This window comes from Fomitopsis serialis (assembly GCF_022376445.1).
Source record: "Fomitopsis serialis strain Sig1Antser10 chromosome Unknown B0H18scaffold_18, whole genome shotgun sequence".
NCBI classification, from domain to species: Eukaryota; Fungi; Basidiomycota; class Agaricomycetes; order Polyporales; family Fomitopsidaceae; genus Fomitopsis; species Fomitopsis serialis.
This window is the reverse complement of record NW_025954978.1, coordinates 441,674-458,737: the sequence shown is the minus strand read 5'-3', so window position 1 is coordinate 458,737 and position 17,064 is coordinate 441,674. Positions and strand designations below refer to the sequence as shown.

General features: G+C 55.9%; 5 protein-coding genes across 5 annotated transcripts; 3 read left to right on the top strand and 2 right to left on the bottom strand.

Moving 5' to 3' along the window:
- Window positions 1-15: 15 nt before the first annotated feature.
- B0H18DRAFT_1209636 (uncharacterized protein) lies at window positions 16-2,471 on the top strand (the record flags this gene model as incomplete). Its single annotated transcript, XM_048036327.1, has 5 exons — window positions 16-535; window positions 773-1,039; window positions 1,091-1,904; window positions 1,955-2,115; window positions 2,169-2,471. Exons 1-5 carry the CDS (start codon window positions 395-397, stop codon window positions 2,469-2,471), a joined length of 1,686 nt encoding a protein of 561 aa, XP_047895842.1. The 5' UTR covers window positions 16-394.
- A 2,080-nt stretch (window positions 2,472-4,551) lies between these two features.
- On the top strand, window positions 4,552-5,324 carry B0H18DRAFT_1117199 (uncharacterized protein; the record flags this gene model as incomplete). Its single annotated transcript, XM_048033542.1, has 3 exons — window positions 4,552-4,720; window positions 4,779-4,939; window positions 4,992-5,324. The coding sequence occupies 3 exons, from the start codon at window positions 4,552-4,554 to the stop codon at window positions 5,322-5,324; spliced, it is 663 nt and encodes a 220-aa protein (XP_047895841.1).
- A 1,128-nt stretch (window positions 5,325-6,452) lies between these two features.
- On the bottom strand, window positions 6,453-6,970 carry B0H18DRAFT_995448 (uncharacterized protein). Its single transcript, XM_048045330.1, has 3 exons — window positions 6,848-6,970; window positions 6,740-6,780; window positions 6,453-6,690 (listed from the first exon to the last, which is right to left on the bottom strand). The coding sequence occupies exons 2-3, from the start codon at window positions 6,753-6,755 to the stop codon at window positions 6,533-6,535; spliced, it is 174 nt and encodes a 57-aa protein (XP_047895840.1). The 5' UTR covers window positions 6,756-6,780; window positions 6,848-6,970; the 3' UTR covers window positions 6,453-6,532.
- A 1,820-nt stretch (window positions 6,971-8,790) lies between these two features.
- Window positions 8,791-13,184, top strand: B0H18DRAFT_1117198 (uncharacterized protein; the record flags this gene model as incomplete). Its single annotated transcript, XM_048033541.1, has 12 exons — window positions 8,791-9,060; window positions 9,337-9,564; window positions 9,618-9,809; window positions 9,844-10,286; window positions 10,346-10,438; window positions 10,480-10,822; window positions 10,874-10,966; window positions 11,014-11,077; window positions 11,107-11,700; window positions 11,751-11,911; window positions 11,965-12,094; window positions 12,151-13,184. The coding sequence occupies 12 exons, from the start codon at window positions 8,791-8,793 to the stop codon at window positions 13,182-13,184; spliced, it is 3,645 nt and encodes a 1,214-aa protein (XP_047895839.1).
- Window positions 13,185-13,784: 600 nt separating this feature from the next.
- B0H18DRAFT_1117197 (atypical/PIKK/PI3K protein kinase) lies at window positions 13,785-16,865 on the bottom strand (the record flags this gene model as incomplete). The annotated part of the gene is made up of 16 exons (XM_048033540.1): window positions 13,785-14,028; window positions 14,073-14,091; window positions 14,139-14,213; window positions 14,263-14,718; window positions 14,775-14,859; window positions 14,907-15,013; window positions 15,085-15,172; window positions 15,224-15,504; window positions 15,551-15,788; window positions 15,837-15,917; window positions 15,977-16,063; window positions 16,118-16,197; window positions 16,297-16,439; window positions 16,501-16,602; window positions 16,653-16,742; window positions 16,792-16,865. 16 exons carry the CDS (start codon window positions 16,863-16,865, stop codon window positions 13,785-13,787), a joined length of 2,250 nt encoding a protein of 749 aa, XP_047895838.1.
- Between the last annotated feature and the right edge of the window lie 199 nt (window positions 16,866-17,064).

The window sequence follows — 17,064 nt, the reverse complement described above, 5'->3', positions numbered from 1 at the left end:
ACCTCGAGTGCGTGGCTCGAAAGTCGTGTCGAGGGCCTGTCCACTCATTGAGTTCGCAAGTAGTAATTGGGTGGATAGTACAGTGAGCGGCTACAACGCACGTCGACCGGCTGGGCACCTCTGGGCACTCAACGTTCCGCGCTGATTTCATGAACCCTATGCCCGCGTTCAAATAAGATTCACGCACTGCGAGGCAAGGATCGATGTCGACAGACTCAAGAGTTCTGTCACAGCCCTTTCGTCCTCCTCAGCCTCTCGCTGCCCCATCCCCGTCGTCGCGCGTGCTCGCGATACTCAGGACCGAGATCTCGTAGGTTCTCAACGAGAGCAATCTCTCCGGACTCGTGGGCTCCGCACACTCTCACCCTCCAGCGCAGTGGCCCAGTAATTCGACATGATGCCCAATAACCTTTCAAATGGGCTCGCACCCCAGCAGCAGTGGCTCCTTGACTCTCAGCAACTTGACCCTCAAGGTCTGCGGTGGCAAGGCTGCCCACCCACCCCCGACCAAGCCCAGCAGGGGCAGCAGCAGCAGGTACGCTCGTGCATCCCGCTCACGCCGCAGCCTTTCCGGCCATCCGTTACTACATTCTGCCCACACATGCCTGGTCCCGTTGCCCCGCCACTGTAGCACGGCCACCTCGTTTGCCGCCTACTCCTCCCACCGCCGACCTTTCCGCCCGTCTGCTTACATCGTCACGTACGGCGGTCGAGAGTGGTCCTCCTCGGGTCTCGTCTATTTCCTAACCAGTACTGACCCCCGCCCTTCCAGATGACCTCGGGCTCGCAGAACCTACCTCAGGCGTCACCGAGCATGCTGTCCACTCAGTCACCGATGCAGCTGCCTGCCGGCGTCCGACCTAAGGCGAGGCCGTTCGCTTTCCCGACTATGACCCCGGAGGTGTTCAGCAAAGCCTTTCCTACGTTCTGTCTTCGAAATGGTATCGCCGTCGATCAAAATGTACTGCAGTTCGAGGGCAGGCCGATCGACCTGCACGCTCTGCATACGGAAGTTCTCGGTAACGGCGGCTCAGGGAGGGTATGCTGATGTTTGCCTACGAATTTACGCTCCGCTAAGCTCCTGAAATAGGTCTCGCAGTACGACTTATGGCCCGCGATCGGCGCGAAGCTCGGCTTTGTGCAGTTCCCTGGTAGCGACACCGAGCCTGCCAAGTCGGGGCCTGGTGTCGCGCAGCACCTGCAAAATGTCTACCACCGATACTTATCCCAATTCGACAACATGTTCGTTTCGTCGGTGATGAAGCTCAAGAGGCCTGTGGATGTGGGCAACGGAGGTCAGCCGGGCAGCGGGACTTCTGGTTCGGGGCATACACCTGTGCCGACGACGAACACCATGTCTAACAATACTCCCGGCAACAATGTTATGGGCGCGCCCGGCCTCACCATCCCTCCCGGATTCGACCCGAAACTGATCAACGAGCTCGTGACATATGCGCGTCGTCCAGCAGAGGAGCTTCGTAGGCAGGGAGTCCCGGAACACGTCGTGAACATCGTTGAGCAGAATCGGCCCATCTTGGAGGCTAGTCTGCGCTCCCAGCAAGACTTCCACGGTCGTCTCGCGAAGCAGGCTCAGGCCAACGGCGGCATGGGGATGCAGCCTAACATGGCGCCCGGGTTCCCGAAGACGCCCCAGATGCCCCAAGGCGTGCCGTCTTCCTCGACGAGTCCAGCGCAGCAGCAGCAGATGTCTACGCAGGTCCAGCAGTCCGCGCAAACGAACCAGCCGCAGAATGGTACCGCGCCTGCAGAGGGCCCGCCAATGCCCCCGCAGGTACCGAAGCCTTTTGTTGACATAGCCAATGGGAAGTGGCCGAATCCGGAGGAGCTTGCGCAAGCGAACACATGGCTGGAGGCGACCAGAGATTACTTCCTGCGTACTCGAGGTACGTCAGGACGCAGGACGTTGAGACGAGATGTGGCTAACTTCGCCTAGGTAAACGAGCCATGCCTTTCATCGCCATCCCCGACTCTGAGAAGCAGGAATGGCACATCGTCTTCAGAGAGCTCTTGGGTTATCTCAACAATCTCTCGAACAAGCTGCCCATGCTCATATGTGGAGTCAGCATGGACGCTTCGCGGAATATGACGAACTCTGTGCGTATGTCGTGGAAGTATCGAATATCCAGCTGACCCGTCTCTCGATATAGCTATTGACGTGTCTGCAGCAAAGGTCGTTCTTGGAGTCGAAAGAGAACAACGGCGACTGCTACATGCTGACCTTGGCACACGTCCGTTCCATGCGTGAGTCATGGCACGGTTGGACAAACAGTTATCGCAGGTACGAGGCCATGGAGGTCCAACGGCAGCAGCAGCACCAGATGTCGATCTCCCAAGTACATGAACCCGTCGATCTCGACGCAGGACCTTTCACTCCCGCATCCCCCGCGACCTCCCCAAATGCGACCTCAGATGGGCTCGACGAAGTAACCAGCCTTTTCGAACTCCTATGAGTGCTTGAAAAACGGCTGGTACAACTGGGGGCGCGCTGCGGCTTAACGGGGTCCTGGATTTGGTACCCGGTGTGAATTGGGAATTAGTGAAATCGCGCGTATCCGACGGTATTTTCTCTGGCAACGCAAGGGCGGCTTTCGTTACTTCGCAGGAGCTTTACTCTGAGCTTGTTCTTTGGCATCCATTTGTATTTCCAGTCTCTCTGCAGTGTCACGACTCGCCCCATACAACGAGTCAAGGGTATGTAAGCAAGTATGTATTGAGACAGTGTACAATATTCCGAGTCGCACTCGCTGCTACCAATCTGGAACCATCTACGTACCTTCGCCATCCCTACGGGAGCCCGGGAGTCATCTGACCGCGCGGATATTCAGCTGAAAGCACCCCAGAAGGAGTCATATGTCTTGAATCAATCTTGTCAGCATCGTCTTCCGCGGTTCTGAGAGAAGTGAACATAAAATGTGGCGATCCATCGGGACGCAGGGGGTGAATAGAAAGGGCAATGAACTTGAAGAGCTCCTCGGTGCGACGACTGGGCCGGGTTGCTAGACATGTTCCCGGGCTGTACCGATGTGCGCTCGAGAATCAGTACTACTAGTGGACGGTAGCCATGTCGAATGCAGTGGCAGCAAACGAAAGGTCCGGAGTCCAGACAGGGCTATTGAAGCGATCGGTCGCGCTGTATGTGTGCTACCGTGATGTGGGCAAGAGACGATGCATTTGGAACGAGGCGCATCGGGATGTCGATGTTGGGACCTAGCTAGAGCGACGGCTACATAGTGGCATGAGCTGATTGACCCGCCACTTGCAGGAGAGAACGCACATTACTTACCAGTCGCGTCCCCGGCCAGTATGTCGGAGCGCCCACAGCCCACAGCCAAATATTCCTCGATAGGTTCACACATCCACTGCTCGACTCGGCGCTCACGACACAATATACCGCGTTACAAGGGTGTCGGCCATCGATTGTAGTGAGCCCTTTTTCACGGAAAAGAGTACGTTGAACTAGTACAAGACAGAGTTCATGGGCTTGTCCCCCGACTACGGTCTTGCTGGCGCTCGATCAGCCTAGTTCATCGTAGAACACTAGCCCTAACCGCACACTGGCTGTACGTCGAGAACTACAGGAGGCACCGGAAGGCAGTGCGTGTCCGAGATGTTGTACTGGATGGAGTAGTAAGTGGCAAAGGCGGACAACTGCTGCAGAGCGTACCGATGTATACAGGTCGCCTACCTAGTCCTCGTGGATTTACAGCTCCGAGACGTGATGCGGGTGATGCGGGGTGCGGCGCAGAGCCTAGAGGGGCGGTGCGAGGCTCATAGTATGCATCAGCCTGAAGGATGTATAGGAATGATTAGCGCGAATTTTCAGCGTGTGCGACGCGACGTGAGTGAGCTGAATACGTCGACATAGACAGGTTGTGTGCGATGCGACACGGTAACAGCGGAGTGAAGCAAGAGTGAAGCCACCAGCAGTTTTTGTCCATTCTTCGCCATGTCAGGTCCTTGTAGAGGCTCTCAGTCATGTTTGAGTATCGTACCAAGCCTTCGAGGTATAGCGCATCCACGGAGACTCGGACAGCCTGAGTACGCACTGAAGTTTGAAGTTGTAGGGCCAACGTCGAGCACGGAGGACACGATGTAGACGAGATCACCGTAGGGAGCCTGAGCGCCGAGCGCTGAGCTATGATTGAGCAACTTGAAAATCGTCGGACGGTCGAGCGACGAGCAAGCCGTAGTAGGATCTGAGATCGTGAGACAGGTGTCCCTGCTCCTCCATCTCAACGCTGAGATCTGAGATCTGAGATTGCGTCTCAATAATAGACAAGCATTGCGGAGACCCTTGGGAGACTCTGTCTCCGCATCGAGCTTCAGTCCCTCATCTGACATTCCCTGAGGGTGGCATTGCAACCGTTCACTCAGCCAAGGCATGTACCAGTCACTGAGATCGTCCATTCTCCTGATCTAAGCTTCGTAGACAAGTAGTCCTAGAACACGTCGTGAACATCATCGAGCGGAATCAAAGCGGAATCAGCCCATTTTGTGGAAGCTACACAGCCTGTTCAGCAGCCTCCGCAAATGAGCCAGCTGCAGAATGGTACCGCGCCTGCAGAGGGACCGCCAATGCCCCCGCAGGTCCCGAAACCTTTCGTTGACGTAGCCAATGGGAAGTGGCCGAATCCGGAGGAGCTTGGCCAAGCGATAACGTGGCTAGACGCGACCAAAGATAATTTCCTGCGTACTCGTGGTACGTCAGGACGCACGTACGCAGGACGGAGCGACGAGGTGTGGCTAACTTCACCTAGGTAAACGAGCCTTGCCGTTCATCGTCATCCCCTACATCGAAATGCAGGAGTGGCACACCGTCTTCAGAGAGCTCTTGGTCTATATCACCAACCTCTCGGACAAGATGCCCGTGCTCATATGTGGAATCAGCTTGCAGGCTGCGCAAAATATGGCAAACGCTGTGCGTATGTCGTGGAAGTATTGAATATTCGCTAACCCGTCTCTCGACATAGCTATGGACGTGTCTGCAGCAAAGGGTGTTCTTGGAGTCGAGAGCAAACAACGGCGACTGCTACATGCTGAAATTGGCACACGTCCGTGCCATACGTGAGGCATGGCGCGGTTGGACAAACAGCTATCGCAGGTACGAGGCCCTGGAACTCCAACGGCAGCAGCACCAGATGTCGATCTCCCAAGCACCTCAACCCGCCGATCTCGTTGCGAATGGCGCTCAATCACCCGTTGCGGGACCTTCCACTTCCGCCTCCGCCGCAGCGACCCCCCTAGATGCGACCTACGAGTCAGATGGGCTCGCAGAACTGACTAACCTTTTCGAACTCCTATGACCGTTCGAAGAACAGCTGGTACCCCTGCCAGTGGGCGCGCTGCGGCTTGGGGGGTCCCGGATTTGGTGCTTTGTGTGAATTGGGACCTTGTGAAATCGCGAGTATCGTCTTTGGGAGCGCGATAACGGCCTTCATTATTTAGCAAGAGCTTCACTCTGAGCTTGTTCTTTGGCATCCATTTATATTTCTAGTCTCTCTGCAGAGTCGTGACTCGCCCCATACAACTTTGAGTCAAGAGGATGTAAGCAAGTATGTATTACTGATAGTGTACAATATTCCGAGTTGCACTCGCTGCTACCGACCTGGAGCCATCTCTATGTAACATCGCCAGACCTACGAAAGTGATCGATCTGACCGCGCGGACATCGGGATGCTGCTATCGCCTGTATGTGTGTGTCTGCACATAGTAGGTCGTGGTCGACGCCGGGAGCACCGGTGTGGGCGCAGTAGAGCCACTACTATCAGTGCTATGGACGCAGGCTGTGGCTCGATTGCGCAGGCTGTGGAGTCGTCCGCTTGCGTGTTTCCTGCGCGCATTGATGGCGAGGCCAGCGATGTTGCTGTTCGTCCTGACTTGGACTTCTTCGGCGGGGGCGTCACGAATACGGTGTCAAGTGATTTGATATGGCACATGAGCTCCGTCCCGTACTTGACTTGTCCCACCAAATCCAGGTCAACTTGAGGATCGCCGTGAGGGTGTCGCGCGGGAGACAGCCTGCGGCCGCCAACCGTTCAACGTTCAACTTTCAACCGTCAAATCGTCCGAGATGGCCGTCGAATCGTACTCCATCGCCTATTTGCGAGTGAAGATGTCGTCTCGCCGTTTGTACAGGCTGAGCTGCATCTTGACGTCAGGCATGCCTCGGGGGATTCTTGCCGCCTGCCTTTGTTGCAGCACTCGGACGTGTGTGGTTCAACGTAATCGAGTCGCATATGTCGCAGCATGAACCGCAAGCATATATGCGAGCTGAAGGATGGCCATGGGACACTGCTCAAGCGCTCACCTGTCTGGGTTCTCAAAGACCTCTGTCCAGACACGCCGTCGACAGTTGGGTACTCTGCACAAACGTCACGTGCAATCGGGCCAGACCAGCGGAGGCCGCTTGTCTTGCGGTGGTGCATCTTTCCCATAAGTATAAGTTTCCCTTTCTGTGTGTAGCGGTGATTGCTGACTCGTCGTAACTCTCTGAAGCTAATAGATCCATGGGTTAGGCAGTGCGCTCAACGTTCAGGACGGCGAGGCCTGGTCGTCCCCGTCCCCTTGCGGCGCGACCTGCACATTGGACGGGATTCTGGAATATTACCGGGAGCTTCCACTGCACGACAATGTTGATGTCGGGAATGTCACAGCCCTGTTGCGACCACGGTAAGAGATAGATTTCTCGTTGATGAATGTTAACTTATCATGACTGAAGCCTCGGTGCAGATCATGACAGTAATAGAACACTCACGGAATGTGAGCATTGCGACCGTGCGGTATTCAGGTGAGAGCGCCGTATTGAACGGCCGGATGAAATTTGCAGACATGGTGGTGTCGCAGTCTGCGGACGTACGGTTCCGGACCTCCTTGACGAGGTACTTACTGTAAGTATTCCGCGGTGGCGATGCTGAATTGGCGCACTCAGCCCACCGTGGAATGGAGACAGCCTGAGGATGGTCACGTACAATTGGCAGGGAACACACCGCGCTCCAGTTCCACGCCTTTACATACCGTGTATTGAAACAGGGGACTATACTGCGGTCCTTCCACAATCCTGGAGCCCAGGAATTGGTTTCGACCAAGGACATCTATGAATGTAGAACGTCCGAACTGTGGTGTGCAACGATGCGATACAGAATAAAAAACATCCGGTCGCTATCTAAGCACTCAACGGGCAAATTTTTGACGATACATGGATACATATAGCTTACCATACAACGCGGATTGTGTTCGTCGGTCACGACAGCGGAAGTCTCCTGTATTTTGCCCCTGCACACTCTGAGCTGGATCGCATAAATCTTGGGACCGAACTACTGCGGCACGTACACTGACATACATGATAAAGAGCTTCGGAACGTACTGAACAAGTAATCGCAGGCGCGTACACGTGTCTTGAACGCGCGGAGTGAGTCGTTGGACCTCGCCGGGTGCTCGAGTCGAGACGACGAGCCAGCGACATGCCATTGTACTTGTCAGAGTAGACGGAGCTAACCGGGGACGAGCAAATGCTAACCTGCGTCAGCAATAGAAGGTGGAGGTAGGTCCTCACATCGGCGGCAGGCTCAGGTTCTAGAACTCAAGCTTACGATCTAGCCCGCCATTCCAGGTGCCCATGCACCTACTGCAGTGTCGTGTTCGGCGAGCAAGTCACCGAGACAACAGGCCACAGCCTCCGTCGTTCCGGGGGTCCCGGAGGCTCGCATCACCCTAGCTCCCCCGGGTCACGCACGAAGCATATGTGGAGTAGTGCAGTTTCCTAGTTGGTCGCAGCATTCGCGGCCGTTCTAGGGGATACAGGAAGCATGCGAAGCGCAACTCACCGAATACATGCGCCGTGGCCAGGAGGGCTATCCGGATGCCGGAGCATAGACCCGAGTGAGCGGGAGACCCGCGGGTAGGTGGATATTTCCTGTATAGGCCAAAACGCGCACCGGAGCGCTGCCCACCGCAATTGGCGCTTGATGATTGGGTGCGCACAGCTTGGACACTCGACGGCAGGCTGAGCGGGCCAGCGAGGGATGAACGTCGGTGGACACGCAGCTGGCGCCGACGGGACATGGGACACGATATCGGCTGAGCGGGCTGGGTTGCTTCTTGGACTCTGAAAGGCAAGACTTTCAAGTGCCCGGCAAGAGCGATACCACGTTCAGACAGACACCCAAGCCAAACGCCGCACAGGCCGCTGTGGCCCATCGCTGGACATTGGACGCTCAACTTGGCTGTCAAAGCACAGCTTTGGCCAGACAACGCGACGTACAGCAAAGGACTTGGCTGAGTTGTGTGCACGCACTGGGTGGCTGATCCTGTGGCATGGAAATCAACGCAGTCGCCGACGCGTTACTGGATACTACATAGTCCACGAGCTCACTTGTTCAATGAATCGGCCCAGATGGCACTGCGACACACTGCACTGAGCAAATATGTTGTGCTGATTTACGGTGAATTTATGGTGGGCAACAAAAGAGGGACAATTACACCGGACAAGGTGGACTGCAACAATATGAGAAAGGAAAGAAGGGCGTTGAAGCTCCGCGCTGTATGTCCCTGTATGGCCCGCCGGCGCCTGCCCGACTCTGCTCCTCCCACCATTCCCCCGCCCCGCCCTCTCGTCCTCCTCGGCCTCTCGCCGCCCCCTCGTCGTCGTCGCGCCTGCTCGCGACACTCAGGACTCGCCGTCTTGACCGAGATCTCGCACTTGCTCAACGAGAGCAGTCTCTTCCGGGCTCGTGGGCTCCGCGCCCGCTTCTCACCCTCCCGTGCGCCGCAATGGCCCAGCAATTCAACATGATGCCCAATAACTTTCCCAATGGGCTCACGCCCCAGCAGCAGGGGCTCCTCGACTCTCAGCAGTTCAACGCGCAGGGCCTGCAGCCGCAAGGCCCCCAACCCACCCCCGACCAAGCCCGACTGTGGCTGCAGCGACAGGCTCAGCAGGGACAGCAGCAGCAGATGCGCCCGCAACAGATGCTCGGCGGCGCGCACTCGATGAACGGGATGAACGGTGTGCAGGCTCCCAACATAATGAATAACCAGCAGGTACGCTCGTGCATCCCGTTGACGCCGTAGCCTTTCGGGCCATCCGTTACCACATTCTGCCCACAAGTGTGCCACGCCTGGCTCCGTTGCCCCGCCACCGTAGGACGGCCACCTCGTTTGCCACCTACTCCTCCCACCGGCGACCTTTTCGTCGTCTTTGCTTCATGCAGGCCCTTTACTCACGCCCGTCTGCTTACGTCATCACGTGCGGTGGTCGAGAGTGGTCCTCCTCGCGCCTCGTCTGTATCCTAACCAGTGCTGACTCCGCCCCCTCAGATGATGGAGATGCTCCGCAACCAGAATATACGCATGCAGGGCATTCAGCAGCCCCACGCGGCTGGCCAGAAGCCGATGTCAGTGCCTTTCCCCTCGCAGGCGAACCAGTTCCGCCCCGATGGGCAGCAAGGCCCATCGCCCGGCTTCAATGGCCAGGGCCTCCCTCTCAACAGTAATCTGGCGGCCCTCGCTCAACGTGATCCTGCGGCGATGCGCGCCTTATGGCGCGTCAGCAGCAGCAACGCCAGCTGCAGCTGATGAATGCAGCTCAGGCTCAGCAGCCGCAGAACGATCCTAACGCGCTCATCCGTCAAATGCAGCAACAGCAACAGCAGCAAAATATGGCGCGGCAACAACAGCTACAGCAATTTCAGCAGCAGCAGCAGCGGCAGCAGCAGCAGCAGCAACAACAACAACAGCAGCAACAGCAAGCAACAGCAACAGCAGCCGCCACACCAGCAATCCACGCAGCCGTTACACCAGAACCTGCTCATGAACTCCATGCAGCCGCAGATCTCGCAGTCGTTCCCGCAGAACATGATGCAGCAAACTGGGATGGGCCAACAGAACGGCATGCACAACGGTCTGCAGGCGTCTCCTGGCGCGCAATCGCCGCACATGGTGATGAACCAGGGGATGAATCAATCCTCGCCGCAGATGCAACTGCAGGCTCAGCTCAAACCCGGGATGCAGCTTCAGGCCTTGAAGACCAGAGTTCTGGAGAGCATTGCGCAGCGTAAAGCGATCATCGCCCGAGATTTACGCGAGATGCAGAGCCGTCTCGCAGGGGAGGCTACGGGTGATATCCAGCACCAGCAGAACCGGGAGAAACTACTGGAGGATTTTAAGACGAAGATGGTCCTCTTCAAGAGCCAAGACGTCGATTACAACCGTGTCACGCAAATGTCGGATCAAGATTTTGGTGTGTGGATCACAGACAAGCGTAACGCGTGAGTGTCAATTGTTTTGGATAGCTTTGTTGTCGACTCAACGCATATCCTCTTCATAGTGGTCGTAGACCCGACGCGATGCAGCACTCGACGCCGTTCCAGCAGATCGGACCTCAGCGAACTGGCCTTCGCCCCAGCCTCCTGCACCCATGGTGCCCTCCATACCCCAGCAGCCACCGATGACGCAGATCAGCACTCCCCAGATGCGACCTCAGATGCCCCCGAGTCCGGCGAACCAACCGCCTCGTACAGGCCCCACGCCCTTCCAGATGCCTTCGGGCTCGCAGAACCTACCTCAGGCGTCACCGAACATGCTGTCCGCTCAGTCACCGATGCAGCTGCCTGCCGGCGTCCGACCTAAGGCGAGGCCGTTCGCTTTCCCGACTATGACCCCGGAGGTGTTCAGCAAGGCCTTTCCTACATTCTGTCTTCGGAATGGTATCGCCGTAGATCAGAACATACTGCAGTTCGAGGGCAGGCCGATCGACCTGCACGCTCTGCATACGGAAGTTCTCGGCAATGGCGGTTCAGGGAGGGTATGCTGAATTTCACTCGCGAAATTACGCTCCGCTAAGCTCCTGAATCAGGTCTCGCAGTACGATTTATGGCCCGTGATCGGCGCGAAGCTCGGCTTTGTGCAGTTTCCTGGTAGCGACACAGACCGGCTAAGTCGGGGCCTGGTGTCGCGCAGCACCTGCAGAATGTCTACCACCGATACTTATCCCAGTTCGACAACATGTTCGTTTCGTCGGTGATGAAGGTCAAGAGGCCTGTGAATGTGGGCAACGGAGGTCAGCCGGGCGTACCGAATGCTGGTCAGCCGGGCGGCGGGGCTTCTGGTTCGGGCATACGTCTGTGCCGACGACGAACGCCATGCCTAACAATATGCCCGGTAACAATGTTATGGGCGCGCCCAACCTCACCATTCCTCCCGGAACGGACCCGAAGTTGATCAACGAGCTCATGACGTACGCGCGTCGTCCAGCAGAAGAGCTTCGTAGGCAGGGAGTCCCGGAACACGTCATAAACATCGTCGAGCAGAATCGGCCCATTTTGGAGGCTAGTCTGCGCTCCCAGCAAGACTTCCACGGTCGTCTCGCGAAGCAGGCTCAGGCCAACGGCGGCATGGGGATGCAGCCTAACATGGCGCCCGGGTTCCCGAAGACGCCCCAGATGCCCCAAGGCGTGCCGTCTTCCTCGACGAGTCCAGCGCAGCAGCAGATGCAGGTTCAGCAGCCTCCGCAAACGAACCGGCCGCAGAATGGTACCGCGCCTGCAGAGGGCCCGCCAATGCCCCCGCAGGTACCGAAGCCTTTTGTTGACGTAGCCAATGGGAAGTGGCCGAATCCGGAGGAGCTTGCGCAAGCGAACACATGGCTGGAGGCGACCAGAGATTACTTCCTGCGTACTCGAGGTACGTCAGGACGCAGGACGTTGAGACGAGATGTGGCTAACTTCGCCTAGGTAAACGAGCCATGCCTTTCATCGCCATCCCCGACTCTGAGAAGCAGGAATGGCACATCGTCTTCAGAGAGCTCTTGGGTTATCTCAACAATCTCTCGAACAAGCTGCCCGTGCTCATATGTGGAGTCAGCATGGACGCTTCGCGGAATATGACGAACTCAGTACGTATGTTGTGGAGGTATTGAATGTCCAGCTAACCCGTCTCTTGATATAGCTATTGACGTGTCTGCAGCAAAGGTCGTTCTTGGAGTCGAAAGAGAACAACGGCGACTGCTACATGCTGACCTTGGCACACGTCCGTTCCATGCGTGAGTCATGGCACGGTTGGACAACAGTTATCGGAGGTATGAGGCCATGGAGGTCCAACGGCAGCAGCAGCATCAGATGTCGATCTCCCAAGCACCTCAGCCCGTCAATCTCGTTGCGAATGGCGTTCCGCGCACTCCTCAGGTCAAGCAAGCTCCACCCGCTCAGCCAGGTAATCATGCTCCACAGCACACGTTCAACACGCCTCAGATCATCCCCCCGCAACTCCCGCCGAAGCGGACAAATCAGCTGTCCGCTCAATCACCCGCTGCAGGACCTTCCACTCCCGCCTCCGCCGCAACACCCGCGAACCCACCTACGCCCGTCCACGTTGCGAGTTCACCGCAGACACCAAAGTCGCCTAGCCGCCCTCCGAAGAAGACCAAAGCCAGCACCAAGCGTTCGAAGCCTACGCCGAAACCACAGGTGCCAGCGCCCACGCCCACGTCCGGTGAGGCGTCTACATCAACCGCTACTCCACCATCTACATCAGCCGCTGGGCCAGTCGTCGTACCAGTTCCTTCACCCTCCCCGCAGAAACCGCCAACACCAGCGCCTGCTACAGCGACATCAGCCGTGACAGGTTCAAAGCGACATAGAGAGGACGAGACGTCCGCTGGTACCGAACAGCTAGGCGGTCAGTCCCCGCCAAAGAAGCCTAAGACGGAGTGGGAAGGTGCCCCGAGCGAGGAGCTGATCAAGAAGCAAGAGGATATCGACTCCATCCGGACGGACGAGGATGCTGCCAAGTTCTTTGAGCAGATGACGGAGATGCTGAAGATGTACACGGCCAACGGAGACGGTCAGGACGTGCTAATCTCAGCCGAGATCTCGGACGAGCTGGAGAAGATCCTGAAGGGATATCCTGGCCTCGCGGATGATCCCGACGGCTCAGCATCTGTCTTAGGTGGTTCCGCGGAGTCGGGCGAGCTTGCGCATCCGATGCAGTTGAAGGATGAGTCCGAGCAGTTCTTCGACTGGGCGTCGTTCATGAGAGAGGACGATTCTCTCTCCAAGGCGGCAACACCAGATCTGGTGCACCCGGCCTCGACGAACGCTAGTCCGGGATCTGGCTCGGATAACGAGAGTGCTGGTCATATGATGGTTCGTCTGGCGCAGACACCGTGAGGATTGCCGAGGATGAATCCGCTAACGATCCGCTGGAGTTGTCGATATGGGGTGCGATCGACGGTGGTGAGGGCGCGTATTGGGAACCGCAGGACAGTTGGAAATGGGGCGAGTCAATGCAGCCGTTGGAATCGCCATGGGGGATTACATAGAAGCGGTGGATCTCGTACTGTTTATCTGGTTCATTATTTGGCTGCGTGTGCGATATCGTGTTTCACTGGATATGTGTCTCTGCCCGTCTCTGTCGTCGCATCTGCTGTTGTGTCTTGAATATCCGCTTTGTATTTCTATATACTAGTCTAGTTGCTATCGAGTATTGCTCCAGCTGTAGCAAATCTCTCTTGACCTTTCTCCCAGCGATGGAAGGAGAATGATACAGCGACGAGCACATGCTTGAATAATGGACATCAAACATAAATCCAACCCTGGTATTTATTGCGAACAGGAAACCGGGGATACTAGGCATTGCAACCTCAACTGCGCCAATATTGTGCCCAGTCGTGCATCCTATCCAACACGACGTGAAGGGTGATATATCATTGAGCAGCTTCTCGAAATGCTCGATTGCCTGCTCCTCCGTAAGGTCCAAGCAAAATTTGCCTAGTACTGTTCGTGAACGTCACGATGTTTGATGTGAGGGATGTTGGCGTCGACCATCAAAGTGACCAAGTTAAGGATGAGGTTCGCGCTCTTCCGCAGAATGGTGAAGGCCGTGAAGCAGAAGTTCTTGAAGCGCGTGTAGTGAACGGATTGTACGCCACCCATGGCGTCGTACATTTCCTTGCACACTTTCACGGGCGGCGCGAGTGGCTTCGGGTCACGCCGAGGATGTATCCAAAATCGACTATGGGGGCATAGTCAGCTTGGGATCGTAACAAATCCAGATACCTACCGTGGAAGAAGTGCCCTATATTCAAAGATCAGATTCGTCGACTTGCGAATTAAACAGCGTACCATCCGGCGCGAGCAGAAGGTTATCCAGATGACGATCTCCCACTCCGAGCAGATATGTCACGACACAGTACCCAGCTGCTCGCCTCCTTAGTAGACGCGTAGACCACGAGAACGCGGCACTCACCACAACTCCGGACGAATGTATCGATGACCCCGGGCTCTACGCCATAAGTCCCGACGCTGCCTTCGTCGGGATAGTGTGCGCGTAGGTAGTTCAGCAACGTCCCGTATTCGCTCACAATGGCCGCGATCGTCTTGCTGGGGATGAACTGCGCCATGCCTTGTGAGGCTCCCGTTGCGAGGACATCATACGGACTGAGCTTCAGGTCGAGATTCTCCTTGCGCAATAGCCTGTCCATGAGCGTGAACAGCTGGATGACGAGCTGATCCTGACGCATGTCATCGCCGTCCTTGAAGATAAGCGGATACTCCGAACCGTCGGCGCATTGGAAGTAGAGCAGCATCGGGAACATGTTCGACTTGAAGACGCTAGACTTCTCAGCGATGACGCCCGTGACCATGACACGCGCGTTGAGCGGCAGAGGGAGCGGCGACATCGACGCGAGGCTGTTCTTCGAATCTCCGATAAATGCGCGGAGTTTTCGATCTTCTTTGGCCGCGGGTCTTTGGAGGTACGAAGGTCCCGCGCACGTTTGGCCAGCGTGTCGATGAGTTCGCCCTGGCGGCGCATGAGATCACGCCGCTCAGCGCCCCCCTCAGACTAGATATATGTCAGTATGAGTAGTCGCACAATGGCGTGCAACGTACCTCTACGATCTTCTGCATGAAGTTGTACACAACCCTCCCGTACATCTTCTTGATTACTCGATCTTCGATAGCGACTTCAACCATGAGGTACCAGTGGAAGCGGTTGCCTAAGATGGGATTGCGGACAGCCCGATGGATGAGGAAGTCAGCGAGACCGCTGTCATCATAGGATATGCACTGGTCGTTGACCGTGAAGACCTCTGGTCGCCCGCTGCGCTCTCGAACTTGAGCGCCTGCACCAGTTGCAACAGGTACAGGAGTAACTCCTAAAATTACGGCTATGAGAACCGCGCCACTGACAGGAATTGGATTTATACATCGTCGTCTGCTCTGCTGAGCTGCTTCACGGCGAAGGCTCTCACGCGTGAGTCGACAGTGTTAGGTCCAAGCAGCTCGAGCGCATCGTCCGTGTCGATTTCTGTCCATTGAGGAAGGAGCTCCTCGACTGCCTGTTTGACCTCCGAAGGGTCCCGCCACGTCACAGATTTTAGGAACTTCGTCAGACCGCGTTTGTCCCTCGTGAGGTAGAAGCGGAACTTCCAGATGAGGTCCTTCTCCTCAGACGTCAGAGGCTGACTAGGCGCGTAATTCAGATTTCCTACAGACACTGTAGTTAGTTAAAGAACGCGTCGAATGTGACGTACGGACGGAAAGCTCGTCTCGAATCTTGGCATTGGGCTTAAGCTCACGGTCATAGGGGCTACTGCGGTGACTTCGGACCAAGCGGCGATGCTTATCTTCTACCGGGTTCTCTCTCGCAATGTCTGGGTCGATTACTTGCCAAAGGGACGTGTCCGCAATGAAGCTGGGCTGTTGAGGAACTACAGGAGGGACTTGCGCCTGGGCCGCAGCAGAAGAGGTAGAAGCTGAGCTTGTACCATCCTGGCATAGCTATTGAGCACTTGTGTCGCACGAGGGAAACGTACTCACCGGTTCACAGAAGATGACTGGAAAGTCGAAGCGCGGCAGGTCAATATAGAGGAACAAGTTTTCGGACTTATCCGTTTCTACCTAGGACGGGCGCGCGGAGGATCAGTCAGGGGAGACGGATAGGAGCATGAGATATTGACCGCATGTATTTCTGATATTTTGCGGAAAGCCATCGCGTCAAGCCAGTCAGACTTCGGCATGTCGCCTCTTTCGTACTTCTTCACAAGCTATGGGTACGTACATGAGAACCTCCAATGCATCACCGTATCAGTGTTACACACCTTCTCTAGTCTGCCCATCTCATCTCTTGTCCCAATCTTGCTGGGCGTTGTGGTTTCGATCGAACCATCTGCCTCTCTATCTGGCCATAGCAACAATCTGTGCTTTCCCCTTCTTAAACTCCTACATGATAGAATATGCATGTGAAGGAAACATAGCAGAAAGATAGGATTATCCGTACAATTTTTGCCGAAGAGACGAAATGTGGATCCACCAACTGGGATAGCAGACCTCGGACCTGATATGTCCCAAACGGTGAAGGTGACCTGCGAACTCATCGGGAGGTCGCAATAGCGTATTGGAAATGTGATCCACTCGTTCCATCTACGATTGGTAGACTGACGATTAGCGTGTACCTCGTCGGACCCGTTATCGACAGACGAACGTGTAGTCTTTCTTGAACGCCTTGTAAGACGTTCTGAATGGGATAGTCAGAGGCTTATTATCCGCAACCAGTTGACAGGTAACATATAAGTCGGACAGTTCACTGGGTACATGTCAGTAATCCATAACTGGAGGATATTGAGCTTGGCTTACGGTGACTGCTGAACACCATGAAACCGTAAATCGGGTTTCTCTAGAAGCTCAGTGAAAGGATGTGGCTTCCGCGTTCCCTCAAGTTGGGAGCTAGAGACACATTCAGCACGTAAATTTGACGGAGTGTTCTACTACCAACATCCGGAAAGTGACCGGTAGTTTCAGATCACTCAACTTCGCGAAAGTGAAATCGTCCCGGTTGTCCTTGTCCATGATGGAGATGGCGCCTTAATCTGATGCGGAGGCACCTCCTCAGCAGGCCGCTAGAATGGAATGACTGCAGGGTACAGGTGTTCCCTCAGAGAGGTCTCAAGTTCGAGCTAACTTGGTGTGCACCGTCAAGGTGCGGTGGGTGCGCGTGAGCATTGAAACTGATGATCTGAGATTTAATCGACATTCGGACTGTTCCGCT